Source organism: Pezoporus occidentalis, unplaced genomic scaffold, assembly GCF_034315485.1.
Source record: "Pezoporus occidentalis ecotype Australia unplaced genomic scaffold, CSIRO_AGI_Poc_V1 ctg71, whole genome shotgun sequence".
NCBI lineage: Eukaryota > Metazoa > Chordata > Aves > Psittaciformes > Psittacidae > Pezoporus > Pezoporus occidentalis.
The window spans coordinates 3048966-3072794 of NW_026916062.1; the positions used below are offsets into that span (position 1 = coordinate 3048966).

At 35.8% G+C, this 23829-nt stretch overlaps 1 protein-coding gene across 4 annotated transcripts in view; it reads right to left on the reverse strand.

The window, feature by feature from the left end:
* The window catches only part of GABRA2 (gamma-aminobutyric acid type A receptor subunit alpha2), a 63887-nt gene that overhangs the window by 16547 nt on the left and 23511 nt on the right, over positions 1-23829 (reverse strand). For all 4 annotated transcript variants that reach the window (XM_062642513.1, XM_062642514.1, XM_062642512.1 and 1 more), the window contains 5 exons: positions 20286-20353; positions 9261-9481; positions 6926-7008; positions 4539-4682; positions 3592-3744 (listed from right to left, as the gene is read on the reverse strand). In XM_062642513.1, the coding sequence (XP_062498497.1) occupies positions 3592-3744; positions 4539-4682; positions 6926-7008; positions 9261-9481; positions 20286-20353 (669 nt within the window). The remainder of the gene's footprint in view (positions 1-3591; positions 3745-4538; positions 4683-6925; positions 7009-9260; positions 9482-20285; positions 20354-23829) is intronic.

Genomic DNA, 23829 nt, shown 5'->3' on the forward strand with positions numbered 1-23829 from the left:
GTGTGAGAATTAAATCACATAGATAAGTATAGCACTAAGAAAACTAATTTTTGACTTTTCTGTCACCTGCCTGTAGAGCTGCAATTCAAATATATGTGATGCTTCTAAATGTTATGACCATTAAAAATGGAGAATTCAATAAGCTGCACAAGATTAGCTTTGCTAACATTGTTGACACTAAATGCGTAACAATGAACACATTACTAAATGAAACAGATTGTAATCTTGCACTAAATGAAGGCATTATGAACCAAGCTCATTCCCTTTCTTTAAAAACACAATCAAATGCTTTTTGAATTTATCTGCTAGAGAAAACATATTCAAGACTTAATGATGATAAAACTTTCTTCTTCCATTAATTTAAAGCAAAGTTGAAACAATGTAACATTAGCCCATAATTCATTTGGGATAACTTAGGTCAACAATATTAAATAGATGCCATAAAGGAAAGGGATTAAGGAGCTCAATTATAAAAGAAGCTTCATTCTACCAAGCCCTTAGTGTTACCATAGAACTTAAAACTTCATTGCAAGAGAATAGAAGGGGGAAAGAAAAGTAACTTCTTTCAAACATTAAATAATAAATGGTAAGTGCTGCTTTGAATATCTGGCAGTTATGTTTCTTTGAAAACAACAGTACTCCAGGAGTTAGTCCTTTCCAGGACTTGGTAGCTCTCAAGAAGATACTTGAAATAAATTTCTTATTTATTCTGACAAACACTTTATCAAAACTAATACTTTCTACTTAATATTTTAACATTTATACATTAATTATTGCTATACTATCATATCCGTATACCCAGGACGTTATTATGCTTATATGTTATGTAGAATATATTCTTGTTATATATATATTATACAATGCAAAGATGGGTATCTAGTGACAACTCCTTATAAAAACTAAAAATTAAGTATGATCAATAAAAATGTAAAGTGAAATCTCCTACAAGTTTTATATTTTCTGCTAGAAGTAGCTTATTTTATTAACTTAGCTGTAATATGGGCTTCATATATCACTGCTGGAGTATACGTGAAAGTACCACCCAAATGAGATCTTGAGTATACCTGCCCCACTCTAATTGCCAAGATTAGTTCAGTAAGAGGCAGAAAACTGTAAGAAGCAATAGATGAACTTTGCTATGAAACTGTATCTAAATTCACACTTTCAAAACACATTTAGGCAGGAGACCAGAAGGGTATCATAAATATAGAATCATAGAATAGTTACGGTTGGAAAGGACCTTAAGATCATCCAGTTCCAACCCCCCTGCCATGGGCAGGGACACCTCACACTAAACCATCTCAGACAAGGCTTTGTCCAACCTGGCCTTGAACACTGCCAGGGATGGAGCATTCACGACTTCCCTGGGCAAACCATTCCAGTGCCTCACCACCCTCACAGTAAAGACCTTCCTTATATCTAACCTGGACTTTCCCTGTTTAAGTTTGAACCTGTTACCCCTTGTCTTATCACTACAGTCCCTAATGAAGAGTCCCTCTCCAGCATCCCTATAGGCTCCCTTCAGATACTGGAAGGCTGCTATGAGGTCTCCACGCAGCCTTCTCTTCTCCAGGCTGGACAGCCCCAACTTTCTCAGCCTGTCCTCATACAGGAGGTGCTTGAGTCCCCTGATCATCCTTGTGGCCCTCCTCTGGACTTGCTCCAACAGCTCCATGTCCTTCTTACATTGAGGACAACAGAACTGCACTCAGTACTCCAAGTGAGATCTCATGAAAGTAGAGGAGAAGAATCACTTCCTTCAACCTGCTGGTCACACTTCTTTTGATGCAGTGACAATTTCTTCCAGTAAGTATGAAGACTAGGAGATTTGCCTGGAGCTATGTGACTAGAGAAGCCACCAGCATCTATGCTGACAATCTCATCTAAAATGTAAAAGAACATTAAGAAATAGCTCCTCAGGGGACCTCCAACCCAATGCCAGTCTAAGCCCAAGGTGCAAACACTGCATACAGGGGCTATGCTCCATCAGACAGAGACTGGACATGTCTTGCTCTCCTGGGTTCAGGGTACCAGTCTAAGCTGGCCTGAATGGGATGGAAGCCTGATTGGTGCATGAGGAGCTTGTCTATGTGGCAGCAATAAAATCCTAGCATAGAAATTGCTATTTTCTCAATATACCCATTGTGCTTAGTACACATACTTTAGATTTTATGTCACCGGGTGTTGTGATTCTGTTCTTGCAGCCATCTTACCCAGTTCCCTCAAGACATCCTGAAACAGGACACTGTTTATTATCCATATTATGCTAAACTCCCAGGAGAATAAAGCAGCAGTCTACCATGCAGGTATTACTTATTTCCAAAGAAAACACCATACAATTAAAAAAAAAAAATCAGAAAGAAAGAAGTATGCAGAAAGGGACACAACTTTTCATATAAACTGTCCTAATGCCTTGTTACTGATGACACAGTAACAGAAAGTGCATTTTAAGAAAATAAGATGTGAGACTTTTTATGGACAGATCAGTTACACTGCATTAAATGTACAGGAGGGAGTACAAGGGGTGAAGTCAGAGATATAGAAGGATTTGACAGTATATTTGTGAGGCTGGAAAATAAAAATGTGAATTTTGATAAGCAGAAATGGACACATTCACAGAAGATATTGAAGAAAGACAAAAAAAAAAAAAATCAGCTGGATAACTGCCTTTGAAAACGTGGCAGAATTCTGGTCCCACTAAAACCACTGATCCATTTCATCTGCCTTCAATAAGGCTCATATTAGAATCTGCAATTTTCACAATGCTTTGTGTGGTATTTGCTCTACAAGGAGAGACAGAAAGTGAGTTTGACCTATTTTTTGAAGAGCGCATAGTGTTTAATGATGACTAATCATATGATTTATGCAGCATTTCTGATGGCTGATTTCACACAGACATTGCTTTCCCTCTTTTGTTATGCTAGTCTCTTTTTCTTTAAAAACAAACAAATTAACTTTAGGTTATGCAAATAAGAAAGACATTTGTTACTTTGCTTTAATAAAGAAGAAAGCAAAACCTTATTGTAAGAGAAACAACATTATTTTGCGCTGCTGATGCTGTTCACTGCCTTGCAGTACATTCCAATTTGAATTAGTGGGAAGGTTTTGCCCACACTCCCAGAATAGGGTTAATTTTAAACAACTGCAGCTTGCAAAGTTTAACACATTCAAATAATTCAACAAATTCAAATTTAATTTGCTTAATTTAAAAAATATATTTAGAAATGTGCTTATCTACCAAGTATGAAAATATTATTCATATAATATCAAGGTAAGAAAGACATTTCAGAAAATAATCTAAATTTACTTTTTGAATAGAAACATTGTTGTCTTTTTCTATTTTGTGAAAACTTTTTCCTCTCAAAAGAGTCACATATGGACAATTTTCTCCTAAGCACTAATTTCAAAAAAACTTCAGGATTCTCAGGAGATCTGTGAGCTGTAGTTGAAACCTATTTGGACTAGAAAGAGTATCACATTCTACAAGCACACCAATTAGGATGAAAAAGGCCTTTACCAAGCATACTTCAGAAATGCTTCCTAACAGCTTCATCTGCTGCAAACAAAGCTAACACTGCCCAGTATACTCACCAAAAACTGTCCTGGCAGGTACAGATTCTCTGTTCAGCCAGAATGACACTTGAGAGAGAATCACAGTCATGATACAGGGCAGGTAAGTCTGAATGACAAAATAGCCAATTTTTCTCTTCAAGTGAAAATGAGCTGTCATTACTGTATATTCACCTAGGAGCCACAAGCAAACAAAATATAACGAAACAAAAGGTTATTATCTTAAGGAAGTCCATTTCTTTGGTAAAAAAAAGTTTGGCATGTTTATGTGAACTAAATGTGCTAGGGGTAAATTGCACAGAACATATTCTGTAGTAGAAAACATCCTGCAGAATATAAGAAAGTTTTGGAGCACAACCACATCTTATTCCTATTGAGCTCCAAGGAAGATCACTGTTCAGGAATTTACAGGAACTCTGCATGCCCTGACAAGAGCTTTAGTCTTGCAGGCTTCTGCACATGAACAACATTCTGTGCTCATGCAAAGGCACCCTGAGAACTTAATCTCAGTCAAAAGGCAATCATGGGGGTCCATCACAGCCTGATGCATGTAGGAACAGTCTAGAATCTGGTAGAATGTTTAATGCCAAAAACATGATGGAAGGGGAAAATAGCTGAAACTTGTATGCTTCACCATTTAGTAGACAAAAAGTGTTATTTATCACATGAAATTAAACAATTATCCTAGTCTTGAGTTAAAAACATTAGGATTCAAGGCTAAGCTCCAGATACAGCATTAAAAAAACAGTTACTGGGGACAAGATCACATTTGCTATCACCAGTTTACTTATTAACTTGAAAGAGTCAGTAAAGTGCTGCTATGTGTTATTTGTACCATACATTAATAGACTTTGCCTAGTATCTCACATTTTGCAAGTGTTTTTCAGGAGCCTTCCAACACCACCAGCAATGCCTATGTTCTTCATAGACAAGTGAGTGCCTTTTTTGTCAAAATTACTTTTACTAACCTGTACTAGATTTAACTGTCTCTTTTCCAATTGTTTGGCCTAAAAGATCATACTGATTCAATCTTGAGCCGTCTGGTGCCACCTGCACTGAATCTGAAGCATTATAAGTCCAAATGTATGTCACTTCTGAAGTTGTGTATGCATCTGTGGGAAATAAAATAAAATATTTTGTCAGAAATTTAAACAGTTTCTATCTAAACATATAGAATTAGAAGACCTACTTTCTTTTTTTTCTTAAAGAAAAAGAGTTGACACCATAAACCTACAATTATATGGGAAAAGTATGCTTTGACATTTAAAATAGCTTTACTGTAGGGTAAATGCCTATTGGAGCATGGGAACAGGGCACTCCTTTGTGATCTTATCAACCACAATTTACTAATTACTAAATTACAAACATATCTTCTACACTGTTAAAAGAACTTGTCAGAGATCAGGTATTATATGTATCCTGAAACTCGTGTAAACCGGATGAAAAAAGCATCACAGTGCAAGATTTAGAATGTACAACATTCCTATATTGTTCTGACTTTCTGTTGTCCCCACTCTCCACTTTGGGATTGTATCATAAGCATTTTAATATTAACTGAAATTCATACGTAAACATGGGAAGTCAGGTTCAGTGATAATGCCGTTAACAAACTTGTAATTGCTCTGTGCCTTTCCCTGTGTAGCCTCTTAAATTTCACCCTCTTAAATAGAATATTTTTGTGGGACACACTGACATTAAGCAGGCTGCTTACTCTCTCAGTACACGCATTTAGCCTAGGGTCTGTCAAAATAAACTAGAATGAAAGCAAATCAAAACTATATTTTAAATAGTTTATTTTAAACTAAATTTTAAATAAATGCCTCTCCCATAAGTAAAAAAGAAAATAATTGAGTATGTTTTGCTAGTTTTTCCAGTCTAACACCCTACTAACAAATGGAAAATAAAAGGAAAGTGGTAAACCACTGATGGATGAAACTTTGTGTTCAGTTTGATTGACTGAGTCAAGTACATTTTGAGTCCTATACCATAACTGTACTGCAGTGGGGAGAAAAAAAAAAAAAAGAAAAGGAAAGAAAGAAAGAAGCAGCAACATTTCACTTCTGTTGGGCTGCAAACATTTTTGCTTGAGAAATACCTGAAGGCCCAAGAAATGCAAGTACCCAGATGGGTACCAAATAAGGCTACATATAAGCTATTCTAAATGGACAGAAATAAGAGTTCCCTGAATGTCCTTTAAAATCACATTGCTTACAGCTTTAATTTTCCTTCTTACCAGAAAACCAGAAATCATGGGCACAGAACAAAGAACAAATTCGTAAGCAAAAAAGACCCAACCAAATAAGGCTACATATAAGTCCTTTTTCTTATCATACCTTATAAATCAAACATACTTTGCTGTGCACATACATATAAATAAGTATTAGCAGCTGATTTCAGCTAACATCCCTAGTGTTAGTTAAGCTGTATTATGTATTATACATAAAATATTTAGGGGTGGGTAATGCTCCATGATACAAATATTATTAGTTTTCTCTCTAGTGTGGAAGCATCATGAGAAACACAGGGTTGGTTTAATTTGCTTCAAACGCCAAGGAAAAGTATGCCAGGGTTATGGGAGGGAGTGTGCATAGCTCCCTGACAATGTTCACCTGATTAATGCTGTCCTTAGTGGCAGCTTACCACCTGTTTTGTAACCTGTGGTGTAAAATGAGCCTGAATTTAAAGGTAGTAACTGGTTTCCTCAAAAAAACATTCTCTTTCCTGGGCCCAGCAGAGCATGTAGACTGCAGGCAAAGAAAAAAAGAAAACCTTTCAGTGTACAAAATCCAGGACATAAAAATAATATGATTCTAGTTCATGAAGAAGAAGAAAGGCTGTAGTATAGGTAAGTGGAGTTAGGCTGCTGTTGAAGTAATACTACTGAGATCAAAGTTCACCTGTTTATAACATGCAGATGTGCTAAGAAGTGAAACATTTCAACACAAGAAGCCTTCATTGACAAAGAATGTAAAAACAAATCTCACTAATAATATAGAGAAAGTAAGTGTTTAAATAAATGAAAAAAAAAACCCAACCCATTATTTGAAGTCTTTAATCTGCTCTTCATTAATACTTCATGGGCTACATGTACCCAGGTCTGCATTCATCAGTATGGTTTCAACACTGTAATAAAATGCTGAACTAGGTGTATAGTGCTTATTGTTAACTGGAGTCAATAAAGTTTTAAAATACATTAGAAGATACCACAAAAAGAGATTTTGATATATCAGGTTACAAACCTTTTAAAAAGAACCATTCTGTGTTTAAACCTCTCATGTAACAACTTGCTGAAACAAAGTGATGGTGGGCAATGTTAGGTATTCACTAATCTAGGCTAAACTTATTATATACTTACAGCTGCCAAATTTCAGTGGGCATGAGTGGGCATCCATAGGGAAATCCTCCAAGTGCATTGGACATTCAGCTTGGACTGTAAGCCTAAAAGCGGTATGCATTTAAGTCAGTTAACAGTACAAGAAAATCACTTCAACAAAAATGAACAGAGTTCATGCTGTTTTAGGAGATGAAATTGAAATGTTACATTAAACTAATTAAAATTTAAATCAGCTCTTGCTTCTTCCCTTTTATGTGTTCCTTTGGAAGGCATTGACTTATCACATCAAAAGCTTGAAAGAACTGACCTCAAAACTATGAGCAAAGGCCATTTAAATGAAAATATAAGTTATGTAACCATGTAACTGCAGGTTGTTAAGAACAGTCATTTTCTTCTCATAATATTCTGAGGTACATGTGTGATTATATGGCTCTCAAAGGCTCATTACAAAAGCACATAAATACAGTTAATTTGCCAAAGGACTATGCTCCATAGTTTCCTGGGTCTTTCTTTTTCTGTTTGAATTGAAGATGTGGAAGACATAGACAAAACCCCATTTGTGTTCTTTGAAAAGATTGCCGATATTACTCACTCTCTATGTTACTTGCTATTATTATTTTTATGTACATATAATCATGACAATATGTTAACAATTCATTCACTTTTGCTTCTTTTGTGAAAAAAAAATCCTACCAATATTCCAGTATCAAATATAGGGATTAAAAAAAAAAAAAAATCAAAAGTTTGAAGAAGGATTTTGATGGACTTTTCTTTCTTGTTATTTTTAAAACAAACAAACAAACAATACAAAACTCTATTTCTCCTTCCTATCTTTCAAGTCTTCTCTGGTTAGAGATTTTTTTTTGGATGTCTTCATTCCTCTTCATCCAGCCTCAAAAGTCAGCTACATCCTCCTGTACTCCCAGTGGTTCACAGTCATTGTATTCCCCACCCTTCTATCTCAAAATATTACATATTACTATTCCCCCACTCCACAGAAAAGTGAAGTCAAGGGGCAGAGAGAGAGATGAGTCAGCAAACAGCTGAAGGTGAAAGAACTGCATGAGCCCCTGATATAAATCACACTAAGATTTTAAATATACAGATAAAAATGGCTGTTGAAAATCTAGACAACGAAAACAGTTTACACATTAATCTCATACCCTCAGAAGCAACATACTTAAAAGTCAGGAAAAAGCTTAGTTAATTCTTTTGTTTTCTAAAAAAATCTTCATAATGCTTTCAAACAGTATTTCTTATTATTTATAGCATATGATTACAATGCCTTCTGGAGGAAGAGAATTTCAGTCAATTTATACAAATACAAGTGCAAATATTGATTTGAGCCCAAGCAAAAATACTATAAATGGGGGTCTCTATTTCCAGCAAACCTTTCTGAACCTCTCCAACCACCACATCATTCAACATTATTACCAGTCTACCCATCAACACCCAATACTATAAGTGTGTTGTGTAGTAAATCAGGGTTAAGAGATGCTGGTATTGCTGCATGGAAAAAAAAGCACAGTACATGCTTGCTTTACAGCTCACATTTTATATTTTCCTTAGCCTGGGAATTTTAAGTCTATACTTGCAACAAATTCAATTTATTAAATATTTTCAAAAATAAAAAAAAAGAAGAAACTAATCAGATGCTTCTGGAAGTTTGGATAAGAATTTTCCAGAAAACTCATATAGGTAACATTATTGCAGAAAGAATAATCAAAGAAGAAATCAGTCTTATGCAACTTTACCATCTAAATGTTTATCTTAGCTGCTAATCATACGCAGGATGCAAAAAATGAAACTCTAAGTAAAATATTGTAATTAGATATAAAGAAAGATTTATTACAGAGTAAAACATTTTCCCTGCAGCTCTTGCTGGAAAGAATTTGAGGCCTTATTAACCCTTTCTTCTTCCTCTTTATTTTTTTATTGCCACTGATCTTAATAGTAAATTTGCTTAAGGACTCACGCGTTTGGTACAATGGGTGCAGTAGCAGGCAATTAACATATACTATTTTAATTGTTCTGAGATGGAGTTGGTAAACTTTGAGTATTCTTAACAGTTCTTACACACTGATTTCACCTGAAGGTCTCAAACCATTTTATGTAGGTGATCAGTATCTTTTAATACGTTATAGAGGCATGAAATCTGAGAAACATGTAGGAAAACTGACTCAACTCATAATCAGCCAACAGATTTGTAACAAAACTAGAAACAAAATGTGTTTTCCTAGCTTTCTTTCTGCTGGGACAGAAATGAAACAAAGGAGAGTACTACTGCAACCAAGTTGTTATCTTGAAAAATTACATCAAAAAATAGCTTAGGTAGAGAATAGACAAAAAGACTTACCTCATGGTGTACAAGAGAGTCCCATCATCTTGGATTCGTAGAAGCTTGTTTGGCATTGTCATGTTATGAGCCACTGACTTCTTCCCATTGTGGAAAAATGTATCTGGAGTCCAGATTTTGCTGGCCATTAAGTTGTTTAATCGAAGAATGTTCATCGGGCCCTTAAACTTTAATCTCTCATCCTTCCATCTCTGACGGAAGAAAACATCTATTGTGTATTCCTGTAACGGAATAAAGATATGCTTGGTTTTGATGCTACAAAACATCAATCTGCTTTTTGAAGGCCAAAGTAGAAAAGCTCTGCTTGGAAAAATTCCTTTGGTAAAATTGTCAAGGGAGAATAACCATCAGACAAAATTGTATAATTCTGAGAATAACAAATAGGAAGTCAATTATTAAAGGTATAACATTCTTCTTCATGATTACTAGCTGTTGTTTCTACATTGCTCCATTCCTATCTTTAATTTATGTACCTGATGCAGACAGTATGTATGACAAGGGTAATTTAAAGAACACAGCTATTTTACATTAAGAGGTAAGAAAAAAATACACAGAAGAATATTGAACAGAAGAGTATTAAATAGTTCCTGCAGCAGATGCACCTGAAGGAGAATAACCCAGCATTTCAAGAGCACAGGAGAATGGCTGAGACGGGAAGGAAGGAAACAAGGCTACGCATATAGGGCACAATATATTGAAGCAGAGCGATATAAGGAAGATTTTTCCAAACAGGAAAGTAAGGCTCTGCAGTGGTATGGATTTTATTAATAGGAGTAGATAAGTAGGGAACAATTGCTGATGATTAACAGGTGACACTGTCCGCTGAACTTTACTCTGATGCCTTATATTGGGAAGGAAGCACAGTCTGGAGAAAAGGATGTAAGCAGAAACAGACTGATGACCTAGACCAGATGCAGGGTATCCCATCTGCTGGATTTTGTAGCTTTTCTAAATATACAAGAAAAAAAAAAAGACACTGTTTAAACACTGATAATATAAATTCATCAACTAACTTCAAATTGGACCTGAAAATGCATTAGTGGTTTGCTACTGTCAGCACAGAATATGAATTGAAAATGGAAGAGTTTACAAACTTCATTGGAAGCAAACTGCATCTGCGTATTGGCAAATGCAACCTTGATGCAATTTCAGTTTTGTTGCACAGGTGCAAAATGGACCCACTGTTTCAAAATATTAGTATGCTACAGCAGTCTGTAGTATTGCAATCACACTGTAAATGCTACAGTTTACACAAACCATTTTTGAGTAAATTATCTTTGAATGAAAAAGTCCTGATAAAAGTCAAACAATACAAAATAATCAAGTGATTTCAAGGAACTTATCAGTGCCCATCACTTTCTGCTGGCTCCCTTGTGTGCTGATTAACAAGGCTTAAGTTCTTTCTCAGTAAATCATATGGCGGTATAAAAGGAGTGCTGCATAGACAGTGAGAGGCGACAGCCCTTTTCGGCTCCTTTGGTCTGTGAGCCAAGGAGCTGTGAGTTGCATTTTCCAGGTCAGGGCCAGGGGCTAAGATGAGCATACGGAATAAAGAAAAGAGAATCCTGATACCTGAAGGAGCATGGCAGGGAAGGAGAGAAAGCAGTTGTCATTAGGAACTGTGACAGGTGCTTGGGGACATCTTTCTGGAATGATGTAATGGGATACTTATAAACTAATCTGACAAAACTACAAGCACAATTTTTAGCCATTATCAAGTGGTCTCACATTACTACAATACAATTTTCAATTTTTATAATTAAAGTTATAGTTAAACAAATAAAGCTAACACTACAATACACTGAAAACTATTTTGCTTGAATTTCTTTAATGCTAGTTACTATTACCTCTAATAATATTTTAGCAAATATATCTGTGAAATACAAAGTTATGACTTCTAAAACATTAATTTCTTTGACATTATACTTGATCTTTTACTGTCTCTCATCACTGCCAGAGACACTGCCTCATGACAAATAGTTTGCCATTTTTCTACGATAGATCACATTCAAGTATTCTGTTTTATTTGCTGATTTATATGTTGGTTTATTTGCTAAATATCATGTGACTTAAAATCACATTTACAAATTCCAGGTTATCTATCAATTTAGTTGTAAACCATGGAAAGCCAAAAAATGCATAAAATCATGGAGGATTAGGAGTAGAAGGAACAGTGTGCTTGAAGCAGGGGGAATATATTAAATCTAGCTAGAAATACCAGGTAATTCAAGGAAAACAATTGTACTGAAACCCTCCTTGTTGTTTCTGTCTGGGGGGCTTTGCCAAAAAATCATTGCTATATATGATAAGATTGATGTTTGAGGTATAAAGAAGTGGAAAGACGAGCCTGAGGGAGTAAGACTTTGAAATGCCACTGAAATTCAATAGAAGTGAGTGGCAAGTCCTACCAGCTCCTTTGACAAATACCCCCGTATATAAATGATTAGAATATAAATCTTAAGTTTTGGTAATGTTTCCATCAATAAAGAATTTCAAAGGTTCCACTTCTCCACTGTCTTCCGCCATATATAAAAAGAATTAAAGGACATATAAAACAGGGAAAAAGAAAGGCAAACATGAAATGCCACTAAATCAAAACAACATTTCAAAAAACCACATCTAATGCATGGCAACTGCTTAGGAAGTGGAATAAGCAGGAGAGAATCTGAACTACAGCCTTGAATGATCCCACTGATAAATCTCTGACTGATTCACAGGTAATTCTAATCTCTCCATCCAATCCATGTTGGAAATCTTTGTTTGCTGAATAACCCATTTAGAAGATGGAAGCACAGAATAAACCAAGGTTTGGTGTGAACAAACACCTTCTCCTCCTATTTACCATAATAGCAATAAAATCTCACCTAGTTCTAAAATAACTTATCTTTCTATAAACCTCAGTACATTTTTCAAAGAAAGTACTGGGAACTCAATTTTGTATGAAGAGAAACCAAGGCACAGAGATGAAATTAACTTCTCCCAGTCCATTTATTGAGTGTTTATGAAAAGCAGAATACAATGTATGCCTTCTGCATCCCAGCACAATATTAATCAATCCCATGTCCCCTTCAGAACCAAATCTATTCTGCTTATGATCATCAATATCTTTACGATGATTAACGTACAAAACAAATTAAAACACAGGCAACTATTAAAGTATTTTGAATAAAACTGATGTGATAAAAGGCCAGCATTTATCAAAAGATGATACATAAAGGTTTTATAACTGTTTCCTATTCCATACATGTACTACTTTGTGGCAAATGCTGTGTAATGTTTACTTTCCAAGAAATGCTAACATTGCATCAGAAACAAATCTGGACTCTAGGAAAAAAAAAACTCAATTTAATACCTGATACTCATTTCATGCAATCTGCAGATATTTTCCTATATGAAAAAAAATCTGTGCTGTTACTGGAAATTACCCACCACTCACTCAGTATATAGTACAGTACCTCTACAAAATCACAAGAGCATACTTTCTGGGCTATAAAGGACTCCTGTGATCATTTCTAAACAAGTGAATGCTTCCTACTGATTTGTGCCTCAAAAGGTACTTTCACAGCTGGACTGGAACACAGTACACAATCTTTGAAGTATGTTTTGCAACAGCTTACATTCCACACCAGAGCACATCATGCCCTGTATATAAACTGGGGAGAGTTACCCAGAAGGGACCAATTGCTGCTCAGGTTGGGCTGGGTATCATCTGGTAGGTAGTGACAAATTGCATTGTGAATTACTTGTGTTTTCTGAGCTTTCATTACTTCTCTTGTTGCTTCATATTAGTATTAGTATTATCGGTATTCTTTTTATTATCACTATATGTTGCTTTATTTTAGTTATTGGACTGTTCTTATCTCAACCTGTGGAGTTTACATTCTTTTGATTCTCCTCCCCATACCACCCTGGGAAAAGGGGGGAAGGAGGTGGATGAGTGAACAGCTGCATGGTGCTGAGTTACCGGCTCGGTCTAAACCATGACAACAGTAAAAAAAAGATACTAGTATCTCTGGGAAAAGATTTCACTGACCCAAGTATAAGCAATCCCTCTCACTACATGGCCATTTTCTTTTTTTGTTAAGGCCAGATTTGGATGGGAAAAGTTCAAACAACAAAAAATGTACTCTCATCCTCTCATAATGGTTGGCAGATTTTGGCAGTTTTTTCCATCTGGAGTAAAGATGAAAGTGTTCCAAACATCTCAAAAATTGCTAGTGTCCATTATCAAGCAGTACTGTTTTCGGAGCAGACTGAACATTTTATTAAGCACCCTCTGGAACACAGCATTTTGTTAAGTAAATGGTTCTGGCCAAGGTTCCTCATTCCCTACTTGTAAAGATTTTACTCAGTCAGTTCTCTAAAGAAAGTCTGGCTTTTACTTTAACCACTATTAAACTGACACACATATATAACAATGCAAGCAAATTTTAAGTCTTTTAAAATATGAAATTTTAAAAAGGCAAATACAAAAAAAAAAAAGTAAAAAGGGTAAATGGCACACATATCTTTTTATTGATTCCTCCAAGACAGTCAGAAATACTGTGGTTTATACATTGACAAGATAAATGCATAAGATTCATGGACCTAAATCTCACATACAAATATAAGGGCTTCATATTAATATTTATTTTTACACTAGTATGATTCCTTAATTTTAGTTTTTAAAAAGATCATTCTTGGTATCGTATCTACCTTAAGGCAATGAGTAACTTTTCTTTCAATTTAGCTTAAAAACATGAATAATATTAATATACAAGTAGTACTGCTGAATATTAACATGGTTGAGTATGCAAGTATCAAAACTATTTCCAAGAAAACCAAGAATGAGTTTTATACAGGAGACTCAAAAAAATGCAGCTCTTCAATCCAAAATAATATGCCAAGTATATGCATTCTTGTTATCATCTGGTATTTGTAGGTTTGATGAGTGCAAGTTTGTGACTGAACTTCTGCAAACTGATTTACTAAACTTCCTTACTAAGTACTTGGATTCTATCTTTTGAGTGAATGATGAAATTAGCTTTACAGTGTGAGGATCAAATAATTGGTTTCTTATCTTGGTCATTTCATTCTCTGTGGAATAGATTTATGCATGGTGTAAATGGCATACGCAAGGGCTAACACACTACAACAGTCTGCAAAACCCCATAATTCTTGAAGTACACTACTTGGCTTTACCTTGGCCTGTCCACCATATTGGACAAACAGTGTTTCTGATCTTTCCACCTCACTTCTCTCTAAAAAAAAAATTGTCTAACAACAGTAGAACTGAAGGAGTTCAGGATGCAATTCTCTTCTCCCCCAAAACCCCTCAATGTCACGAACACTGACTGCTCAGGCTCTGTAGAAGTACTTCATTAGCTGTGTATCTAACATCAAATCTCATTGCACAGATGTATAAACTGTGTCTATTTGCTCTTTACCAAAACTCACCTTCTGGTGAGTACAAAACGCAGAACATAGAATGAAATAGCAGACAGCCAGAAATTCCTTTCAGACCTTTGGGAGGTGTGAATCTTATATACCAGTGAATAGAATTCTTGAAAATATTATGAATAAACTCTCTTAGAAGGAAGGTTGTGGTTTCAGACTGCACTCTTGGTTATTTTTCATCAAAGTCCTTAATAGCCCTGTTAAAAACCTGAGCACCATACCATCACTGCATTTCAAACATGTATGCATTTTTAAATACATAAGTAATCTCTGCCAGATGTATACAACCTCTAATACTACAAGAATGTCTGGTATATTCCTAGGGAATTGTTGCATGATTTTCCTCTATGTGAAGAACTCATTTCAAGCCTTTTATTTCTGCTTCATCTGCCAGCTTCAGTCATTTTTGTCTAAGCATTTAATCTAAACATGAAGTATTTTAAAAAATCTGCAAAAAGATGTGTTTAACCACTTTGAATGATAGTGTCTAGGGAAGAGAATGTCTTCCTAGTTATGTTCATTTATGGAAAAGGTCCTTCTCTGAACAAATTTCTTTCTTTTTCTTTCCACAGACCTGATGCAGAATGAACTCTGAGTCTAAAATAAGCACTGAGAAGGGGTAAGAGAGGAATACTAAAGACACAGATATAGGAATTACTTAGAAAAGAGACTGCAGGATATCATTCACAGTGCTGTCACTGAAAATATAAACACTTCTCATTACCCTTTTTAATTCAGACTTGACGAACAACCCAGAAACACAATGGACACCTGGTGCCAGAGACAGCTAATGTCAGCAAAGGGCTTGGATACAGCCCCTGACAAATCAATTTCCAATACTGACCCACTTGGCAGGATGCTGCACAGCAGAACAAGCCATCCCAACAGAATAAAAGGACAGAAATTCTGCAAGAGATCACAAGAGATATCCTCATCAAAATTTCAGCCTCTGCATTTAATTTCGAAAGGCAATGACCTGAGACTAAAAGGGAACAGTGCAACCAATGTATTGACTTTTCAGAAACGTATGAATGATAAAAAGACAACCTATATGCTCTCCAACATCCAAGAAAGCCAAATGTATCTATAATTTCTTTTTGCCTGTTACACTTTAGTCTTCTGTTAAAATAAAAGCTACAGTAAGATTATTGCAATGCTTTTAATCTTTGTGGGGGAAAATATTACCTTGGTGCATTCCCTTATTCTTCCTAACTTACCTATCATACAACCCCTTCAAGGCTCTTCTCCAGCTAAGGAATCATAGCTAATAATTAGACTTTGAAACAGTTAAAAAATAAGTTTTGTAGGAAAAAAAAAATCTACAATGGAATGAAGGAATTTGGAGAAAGGACACACACAAAAAAAAAGAAATGCAGTTCCCAGTTCAGCAACTGTCTCTAAAGAGCCATCCTCAGTTTTAGTGAGAGATGCTGTAACAATCCTTTAGGTCATTTCTGTATTTGACCTACAGCCTTCATTAAAAATTTCTGTTGTAGCTATATTTGAAATATCAGAAACACTCATTGAAAAGTTAATTGAAAACTAAGAAGGCAGAAGTGCGTGTAGTGATGAACTAGCTGGGCATGGCTGTCTCTACAGAGAATGTTCATATTTCTTAACTCAAGAGTAAAAAAATAGAGGTTTACCATCAAGAAACTAGGAAAAAATTTTGCATACAAACATACAGGGAAAAACAAAGATGTAACCACAGTAACCAGAACTCCCCAAAGACAATGAAAAAGCTAAGGTTGAAAGTTGAAACTCAAAACTTTTAGAAAGGTTACTAGTTTTAATATTCAATCAAAACTGATTCAGGTCCTGTCACCTGTTGTAGGACTGCTACAGTCCTGCTGAAGCAGACTGCTCTGAGGCAAAATTTGGCAAAATCTTGCAAGGCTTCCTTCACAGTAGACCTCATATAGAGGCTTTTAATGCCTATGTTCAGTCCTGGATGATGCAATAACTATTGCTTGAGGAGTAAATATGTTACTTTTTTTTTTTCTATCAAGGACATCAGCACTTAAGTCTATTACATTTTAGAAGGAAATTTTAGAAGCCAGTGTCAGAAGGCCCTGGTAAGAAAGCAAGTCTCAGGATAAGCTGTAAAGTATCTTGCTTGCAGTGCTAACATCAGAATTATCGGCATATGTAAATAGACATCATTCTACCAGATTTCAAATAATTAAATAAAAAAAAACAACAGGACAATAATTAGTTATAATGTTTAAATAAATTATTTTCAACTTGTTATCCTACAAATCATAACCCAACTAAAATTATTCTTCACCTCAGAATTTCCTATAATAAATATTTAAAGTTAATTACAATTTTTTTAATTAGCCTCTTTAATCAACATTTACTCTTCTAACTCTTTAGCAACTCAGATATGCTTAGTTTTTCAATTGTTCTGTTCAAATTTCAGTTTGTTTGTTTTTCTAAACAATGTAGCTCTTCTCTAAGGCTAACATCAAAATAAATTTTTATCACTGATCTGGTTGGAAGCCTATGAGGCATAGCATCACAATACTGAATTTAAACATTTCAGAGAAATAACAACTCAAACAGACGGAAAAGTAAAAGCAAATTCTGTTTAATCCCATGTTTTGGTTTGCCTTACTTGATTCTCATTAATTTGCAAAACAAAGTTGAAAATTCCTGTTGTGTACTGGCATTTCCTGTAACGGTAAATGTGGTGGTTGACATACAATAGCATTTTTATGACACAGCTAATACAGAAACACCAATATTTTAGACTGTGAACTAAATGAACAGCAGTTCATTTTAAGGACAGTTTGTTACAGAATTCTGTCCAAGACTCAATAGATTTGGTAGCTGACTCTTGAAACAGAACAGAGAGTAACATCTTTTTAGCTTAGCCAAATATTAAAACAAAAATTAAATATTTGACTCTTAACACATTTGGAGAAAAAAACTCAACCTCAGCTTTTACCTCCTAAATTTATCAATGACAACTTCAGCCAGCCTAAAATCAAAGAAATCTCCCTGGATTTAATTATTTTTTTGGCAAAATTGGGATACTGGAAAAAATACAGGGAATATGAATAGAAACCTGCATTCTTGCAATCATACTGAGTCACAGACTGCACATGATACTATATTGTCATTAATGGGAATTACTACACAGAAACCTCACTAATTGCTATCAATTCAACAACAAAGATTAGAATGACATTTTATCAACTTTGTGAATCAACACTGCCATGCGACAACTGTGTTGTCCACCTATCATTTTCAGTGTGCCACCTCCCTCTCCAATACTCTAAACACATATTAAACATCTCCCATGGTAGTGAGCCCCTTCCCATTTTCAACACGCTGAGGGGAAAAAAAGGAAACTGGCGAAGAGACAACGCAAAGTGACACAGTCATCCATCTGCCGACTTGTTGATCTGAAAAATGACAGAGGAAAGAATCCTACTGGCAGCAATGACTATGAGAGTTTTGGGCAACAGAAGTATCCAGCCTAAAAACATGATGCGACTGAGGGCCTCTCCATTCATACTGTGAATGCAGAGAACCTCAAGGGCTGGGACCTGAAAAGATCCAAGATTCAGTTTAGGATCCTCTGGAGTATTTAGGAGATTTAGGAGGTCATGGGCAAGAGTCAAACTTATTCTTCCAAGCCTTTTATGAAGGAAGCTTATAAAATGAGACTATTCCAGAGCTTCCAACATTTACAGAAGAAACTACCAGTTAACCCTCTATATAGTAGCTTACATTATCAATTCAGTAATGTAATACTTAAATGAAAAAGTATTCATGGTAAAAACCCTAATGTCACCTTCATGTTTGAAGGTATATATAATAGTCTGGAAGCTATTATGTCCAAACTCACAAGTTGACATTTTCTAATTGACTGCTCATACATTTCAAAATGATTTTTTAATTATCAACTGAACAAGCTAAATTAACCCTGAAACTTGGAAGTTAAATGGCTCTTACTTACCTATCTACTTATCTGTAAACAGACCCACCCATTACAGTAACAGCTGTCACTCTGTTTTGATTAACACCCCTGCACAGAGCTGCTAGATCTGTAGCACCAACCAACCTGATCCCTTACTGTGTGGTGGAGTCTGTTTGTGCAAATGAACACCCAGAGTTCTCGACACATTTACACAGATACCAAAAGTGTTTCAGGATCCAGGGATTATGCTTAGGGAGCTTTTCATTAAATTCCCATTTAAGAATGGATGACCTGCTCAGCCTTGGTTAAGTCTCAGTACTTGTGCCTCAGTACCAGATCTTTAACACTGGGTTAGTATCATCTCTCCATTCCATGGGAATACTGTAAGTGTGAACACTGTGAAGTCATGAGATACCAGACTAACAAGGTCAAGATGTTCATACCACCTTTGTATATAGCTGCGGATACTTGTTTTTTATACTTAGTAATAAAACAAGAATAATTTTGGAAACTTAACTTCATTATGAAACAAGACCATAATGAGAATCAGTAACATTTATAGTGACAAAAACAAAATAAATGTCTATTTATCCTGTGAAATGACTTTTCATATGAGGCTTCCGTAATGTATTCATCAGAATCAAAACAAAGTTTGAAAACTGAAACTATCAAACACAAAACCCAAACACAAAACTCCAGGATATATTTTCCAAAGCTATGACTGCCTGTTAATCAGTGGGAAAATAACTTCTAAAATATACACTGTACCATGAAATATTTAGTTATGTTTCAGCCTAACTGGTAACATCAAGATGTTTACTGGTTTGTATGATGTGTAACCTGAAAGTTACTGTACTTGTCCAATTTTAGAATTACTCAATTTTTAATACCTATGTAGCATTTTATATGTCTCATATATAATCATGAACATTGAAAACACTTAAAAAAATAATTTCATGTAGGAAATAATTTCTTGCAGAAACGGCAAGAGCAGCTAAAGTAACTCTCAGATTGTCCTTCCCTTCTTTCATTTTAGAGATGTTACACCCATGAAGAGCTTTCTCTCCAGTGTGACACGTTCTCCTTAATCTGTGTACAATTTGCAGTGAGACTACAGAAGAACCCTAAGAGTTTTTTCTGTTTCCATGAAAAACTGTAATCCAAAGCAGTATTCTGACAGTTTCTGTCTTTATTTAATGTCACTAACTTCAAGTTGTGCAAACTATAAAGAATAACAGAAACATGCTGGCGACCCAGCTCCCAAGCCACATCTTTCTAGAAGCTCAGTTTAGACTGAATCCAGTCAGATCCCTCACTCTGATGGCAACATTAAATATGCTTCTACAGTGCATCTTCCGCTCTAGTTTCATCCAAGAGGAATCCAGTTCACCCATCTCAAGATTGATCCAGAATATAACTGACAGTGTAGTCAGTGGGGTCAACCAGAAGATTCACCAGAGCAAAATAAACAGCTAACACAAGGTACTTATCATGAAGATCAAATTCCATCTCTAGAACTACTGGGATTTGGCACTTCCTGACTTCAGGGAAATTATTCCCAACATGTGCCCAGTAAGTAAAAGTAGAATACAAGTTTACATGAAGTTAACAGTATATATCTTACATCATTTAACATATGTGAAAAAGATTCAGAAACTCACCATATCAGTATCTGAAACTGGTCCAAAACTGGTTACATAGATGTTAGTGAAGACTTCAGTAATACTATCTGATATAAAAAGAAAAACAAGCAAATACATTAAATTTATAGTACTTCTTTAAGCTGTCTATGCAAAATTATGGGACGTTTTAAACAATTTTCTGTCTTATTTACTTCTCCTAACCAGTATCCTCCCCAGTACTGAGGGTCTCTACCCCACTTCCACAGAGATTACCAGATAAGAGTTTGTCCCACTGAGCAGTTTGTTTCAGTTAAAGGACTATACAACCATCAGCAACTGCACACATATTTCGCATTTCTCCAGAAAATATAACCACGCTGTTCTGGGCTTAATACAGTAGTACAGTTCTAAACACCAAATGCCTTTGTTGCAGAGGTTCTCTCCGTTGTTGCAGATTATTTCCACTGTAGACTTTCCAGTTCAAGGCTGTTTTCTTCATCCTGAATAGCTTTTTCAAAGCTAAAGACATGAAAAGGCTTACAAAGCAATTATTAACTACACCAAATGTAACATTCAACAGCATCCTACTTTTTAATTAGGTATGTTTTTAAGTGGAGCATATTTTAACATGATAGTTCCTTCTCTTGATACACAGTGTTCCTGATACATTGCTATGGTACTGTAAATACTGTAAGAAAATGTTCTTCCTAATTATTGTAGTCAGACAGCCATGAAATCAGAATATTATATATTGTACTGCAAGGACAAATAATTGCTCAGTTTTCTATCTTCAGTTTTCAATTAGGCTCAGAATGGAATGATATTCACTAAGAGGGATAGAACACACTCACAGGAAATTTCTTACAGCAGTTGCCACCTACTTTCTGCATTCAAGAGGAATTCTCTGCCTTCAAGCCAGTTGGTGGCTGGAAAATAAAAATTCGAATACAAGTAGCTGCAAGCTACAAGTTGACTTACCCCAGAATTTCCCATTCCTAAAAACACAGCTGCCTGTTATATGAGTGATCCTGCTGCTATATCATGATTTCCACATTTAATCATTATTTAATATTGATAGCTAATAATTTCTATATTCCTAAGAGCTACCTGTTCACAAATAGGTAGCACAGGCAGATTTTTCTTTTCGTTGTATCGAGGACAACAGTATAATCACTGCCCTCTATTGTGAGAAATCAGAAGTGCTCACCCATGGTAGCAGATGCTCTAACAGCCACCAGGCAAAAGCAAGGCTATTCCGTGAGCGGCTGCATGGACAGCAGTTAATTTTGAATGGGATGCAGCTGCACCTAAAGCAGAGATGGGGTAATAGAGTACTTTGAGAAACCTGGAGCATGCGGGAGGCACATTCCTGCACTCTCAACTTTAAGGAAACTTGAATTTCCTTCTCCATCCAAACACTAGATGTGCTTATTAGAATAAAGGACTTCATAAAGCCTTTCCTATTAAAAAAAAAAAAAATCTTTCCAGGATCATCTCTGCTTTTAAGCCAATAGCTAAAGACTGACTCTTATTATGTGTCACACAAAGTTCACAATTGCACTTCCCCTCCACGTCCAGGGAGATGTTCATTTGTGTGATAGAGACTTCAGTAATCCCATATGCAGCATCCATACACAAGCTGAGTTGATTTCTACTCCAAACATGTTACAAATTAATTTTAAGTCAGTGGACAACAAGAGGAGCTGAGTCTGCACTGTTCTTGGTATTCAACAAGGATAAGTATGGGTCTGGCTGAAATATCATACAGAAACCACAGGTGCAGTCCAGAAAACCAGTGACTGAAATTGCTTGTGGGAGACTTTCCAGAAATTATTCTCTCCAAATGGATACCTGGCACAGCTGACATGAAATGGAAAAGTGACAGGAGAGCTACTCTTCAGGGGGTAAAACAGGGCTGCAGGGACTGTGAAATTTGGCCTGTGCTATTAACAACAGGCTATTAACACAAAATCTTAATTACAATTCCATGAAAAACACTGTTGTTACAGAAATATGACTGACAGTCAAGTATTCCCACAGCAGGGAATGAAGGCTAATTTCAATTATACTGGTATAAATAACAATAATAATCTGATGGAACCCTACTGTAGCCAACAAAGTCACTTGGCAAACCTTAATCTGCACATGCACCCCTCAAATGGTTGGAAGCAAGGTCCTCTTGTAACTTCACCCTACTGCTGTCAGTTGTTTGCACCTGACATGTTATTTGACACATGGGAATGACTGCAATTCACATATAGCAAACTACAGGACATGGAATCTTCAGGCTTGCCTTGTATTTTAAGTTTTAATTTAAAAATCATCCCGTATTCTATCTTATTATTTCTACATGTTTCAGGATCCATCCTCCCATCAGAAATGAGCAGAGAAGACAGAGCTGAAAACAAACAAACTGAACACTATATATTACTGAATGATAATACACCAGTCTGTAGATTCCCCTTGGTAGTGTACATTAATCACTTCAAATCCTTGGAGTGAAGGATCACAACTTGGGTATTGGAGAGGATATGGATGGGAAGAAGAGGAGGCTTGCTATCCACAGATCCTCAACTGCAAGAGCTTCATTTAAGGATGATATAATTAAGATAAGCACTTCAATGTATATAAAAAGTCCTGGGGAAAATTCATCCCTGATAGCCTCAGGAATGGGAATGGATGCAAAGTAATCATGCACCTTTATTTATTTATTTATTTATTTATTTATTTGTCAAAACAGCCTTAAACCAGTGCAGCTCCAGGCAATGGTGACAGCAGTGAATTTCAATTGAAACCAGTTGCTCTCCCCCAAGTTGATGATTCATCTTGACAGCTGCCACTCCACGAGGCTGCTTCTCCTCAGGCGAGAGCCACGCCATGGCACAGTGAAGGGAGCAGACAGAATGTCTTGCAAAAGGGTATGAAAGGATAAGAGAAGCTGAAAAGTTACAAGAAATTATAAGACTGAAGAAAAAAGAAGGATAAGAAAAGAGAACAAAGGAAGGCAGTGAAAAAAAAAAAGAGAAAAGTACAACGGCTATGAACTGGCAGATTTTTATTTCTGCCTCCTATTTTCTCTCAAAATGCTGCATATTTTATAAACTTCTGTTCATACCCTACAAAAACAGAAACTGGTCCTTAAAGACAAAAGAAGCTGAAGTATAATAAATTTTGAATTATTCCTGTTACCATCTGTTGGTGTTAGCAGCCTAAACCGTGTACACGTTTCTTCTTTGTTACTTAGTGTTACAATAAAAACTCCTCTGAATTACAGATTTGAACCCAAGGTTTCAGAATCAGTGTCTACGAAAAGAAAAAAAAAATCCTCCCTTTTTAGAACAAATATTACAGTTACTGCTTTGAAAGAATACATGCTTGTCAAATAAAGTCTGTATTAAAACATACTGCTTTGCCCCTTTAGTAACTCACTGAAAACAATGCAGAGGCACAAAGAACAGTTTTAGATGGACTCTCTAATCAGAATTCACCCAGCAGGCACCACAGTTACAGTCTTTTTATAACTCACGTTCTGTCAAGAACACAAGTTATCACACTTAACCCACTGGAGAATCAAACAGTTCTG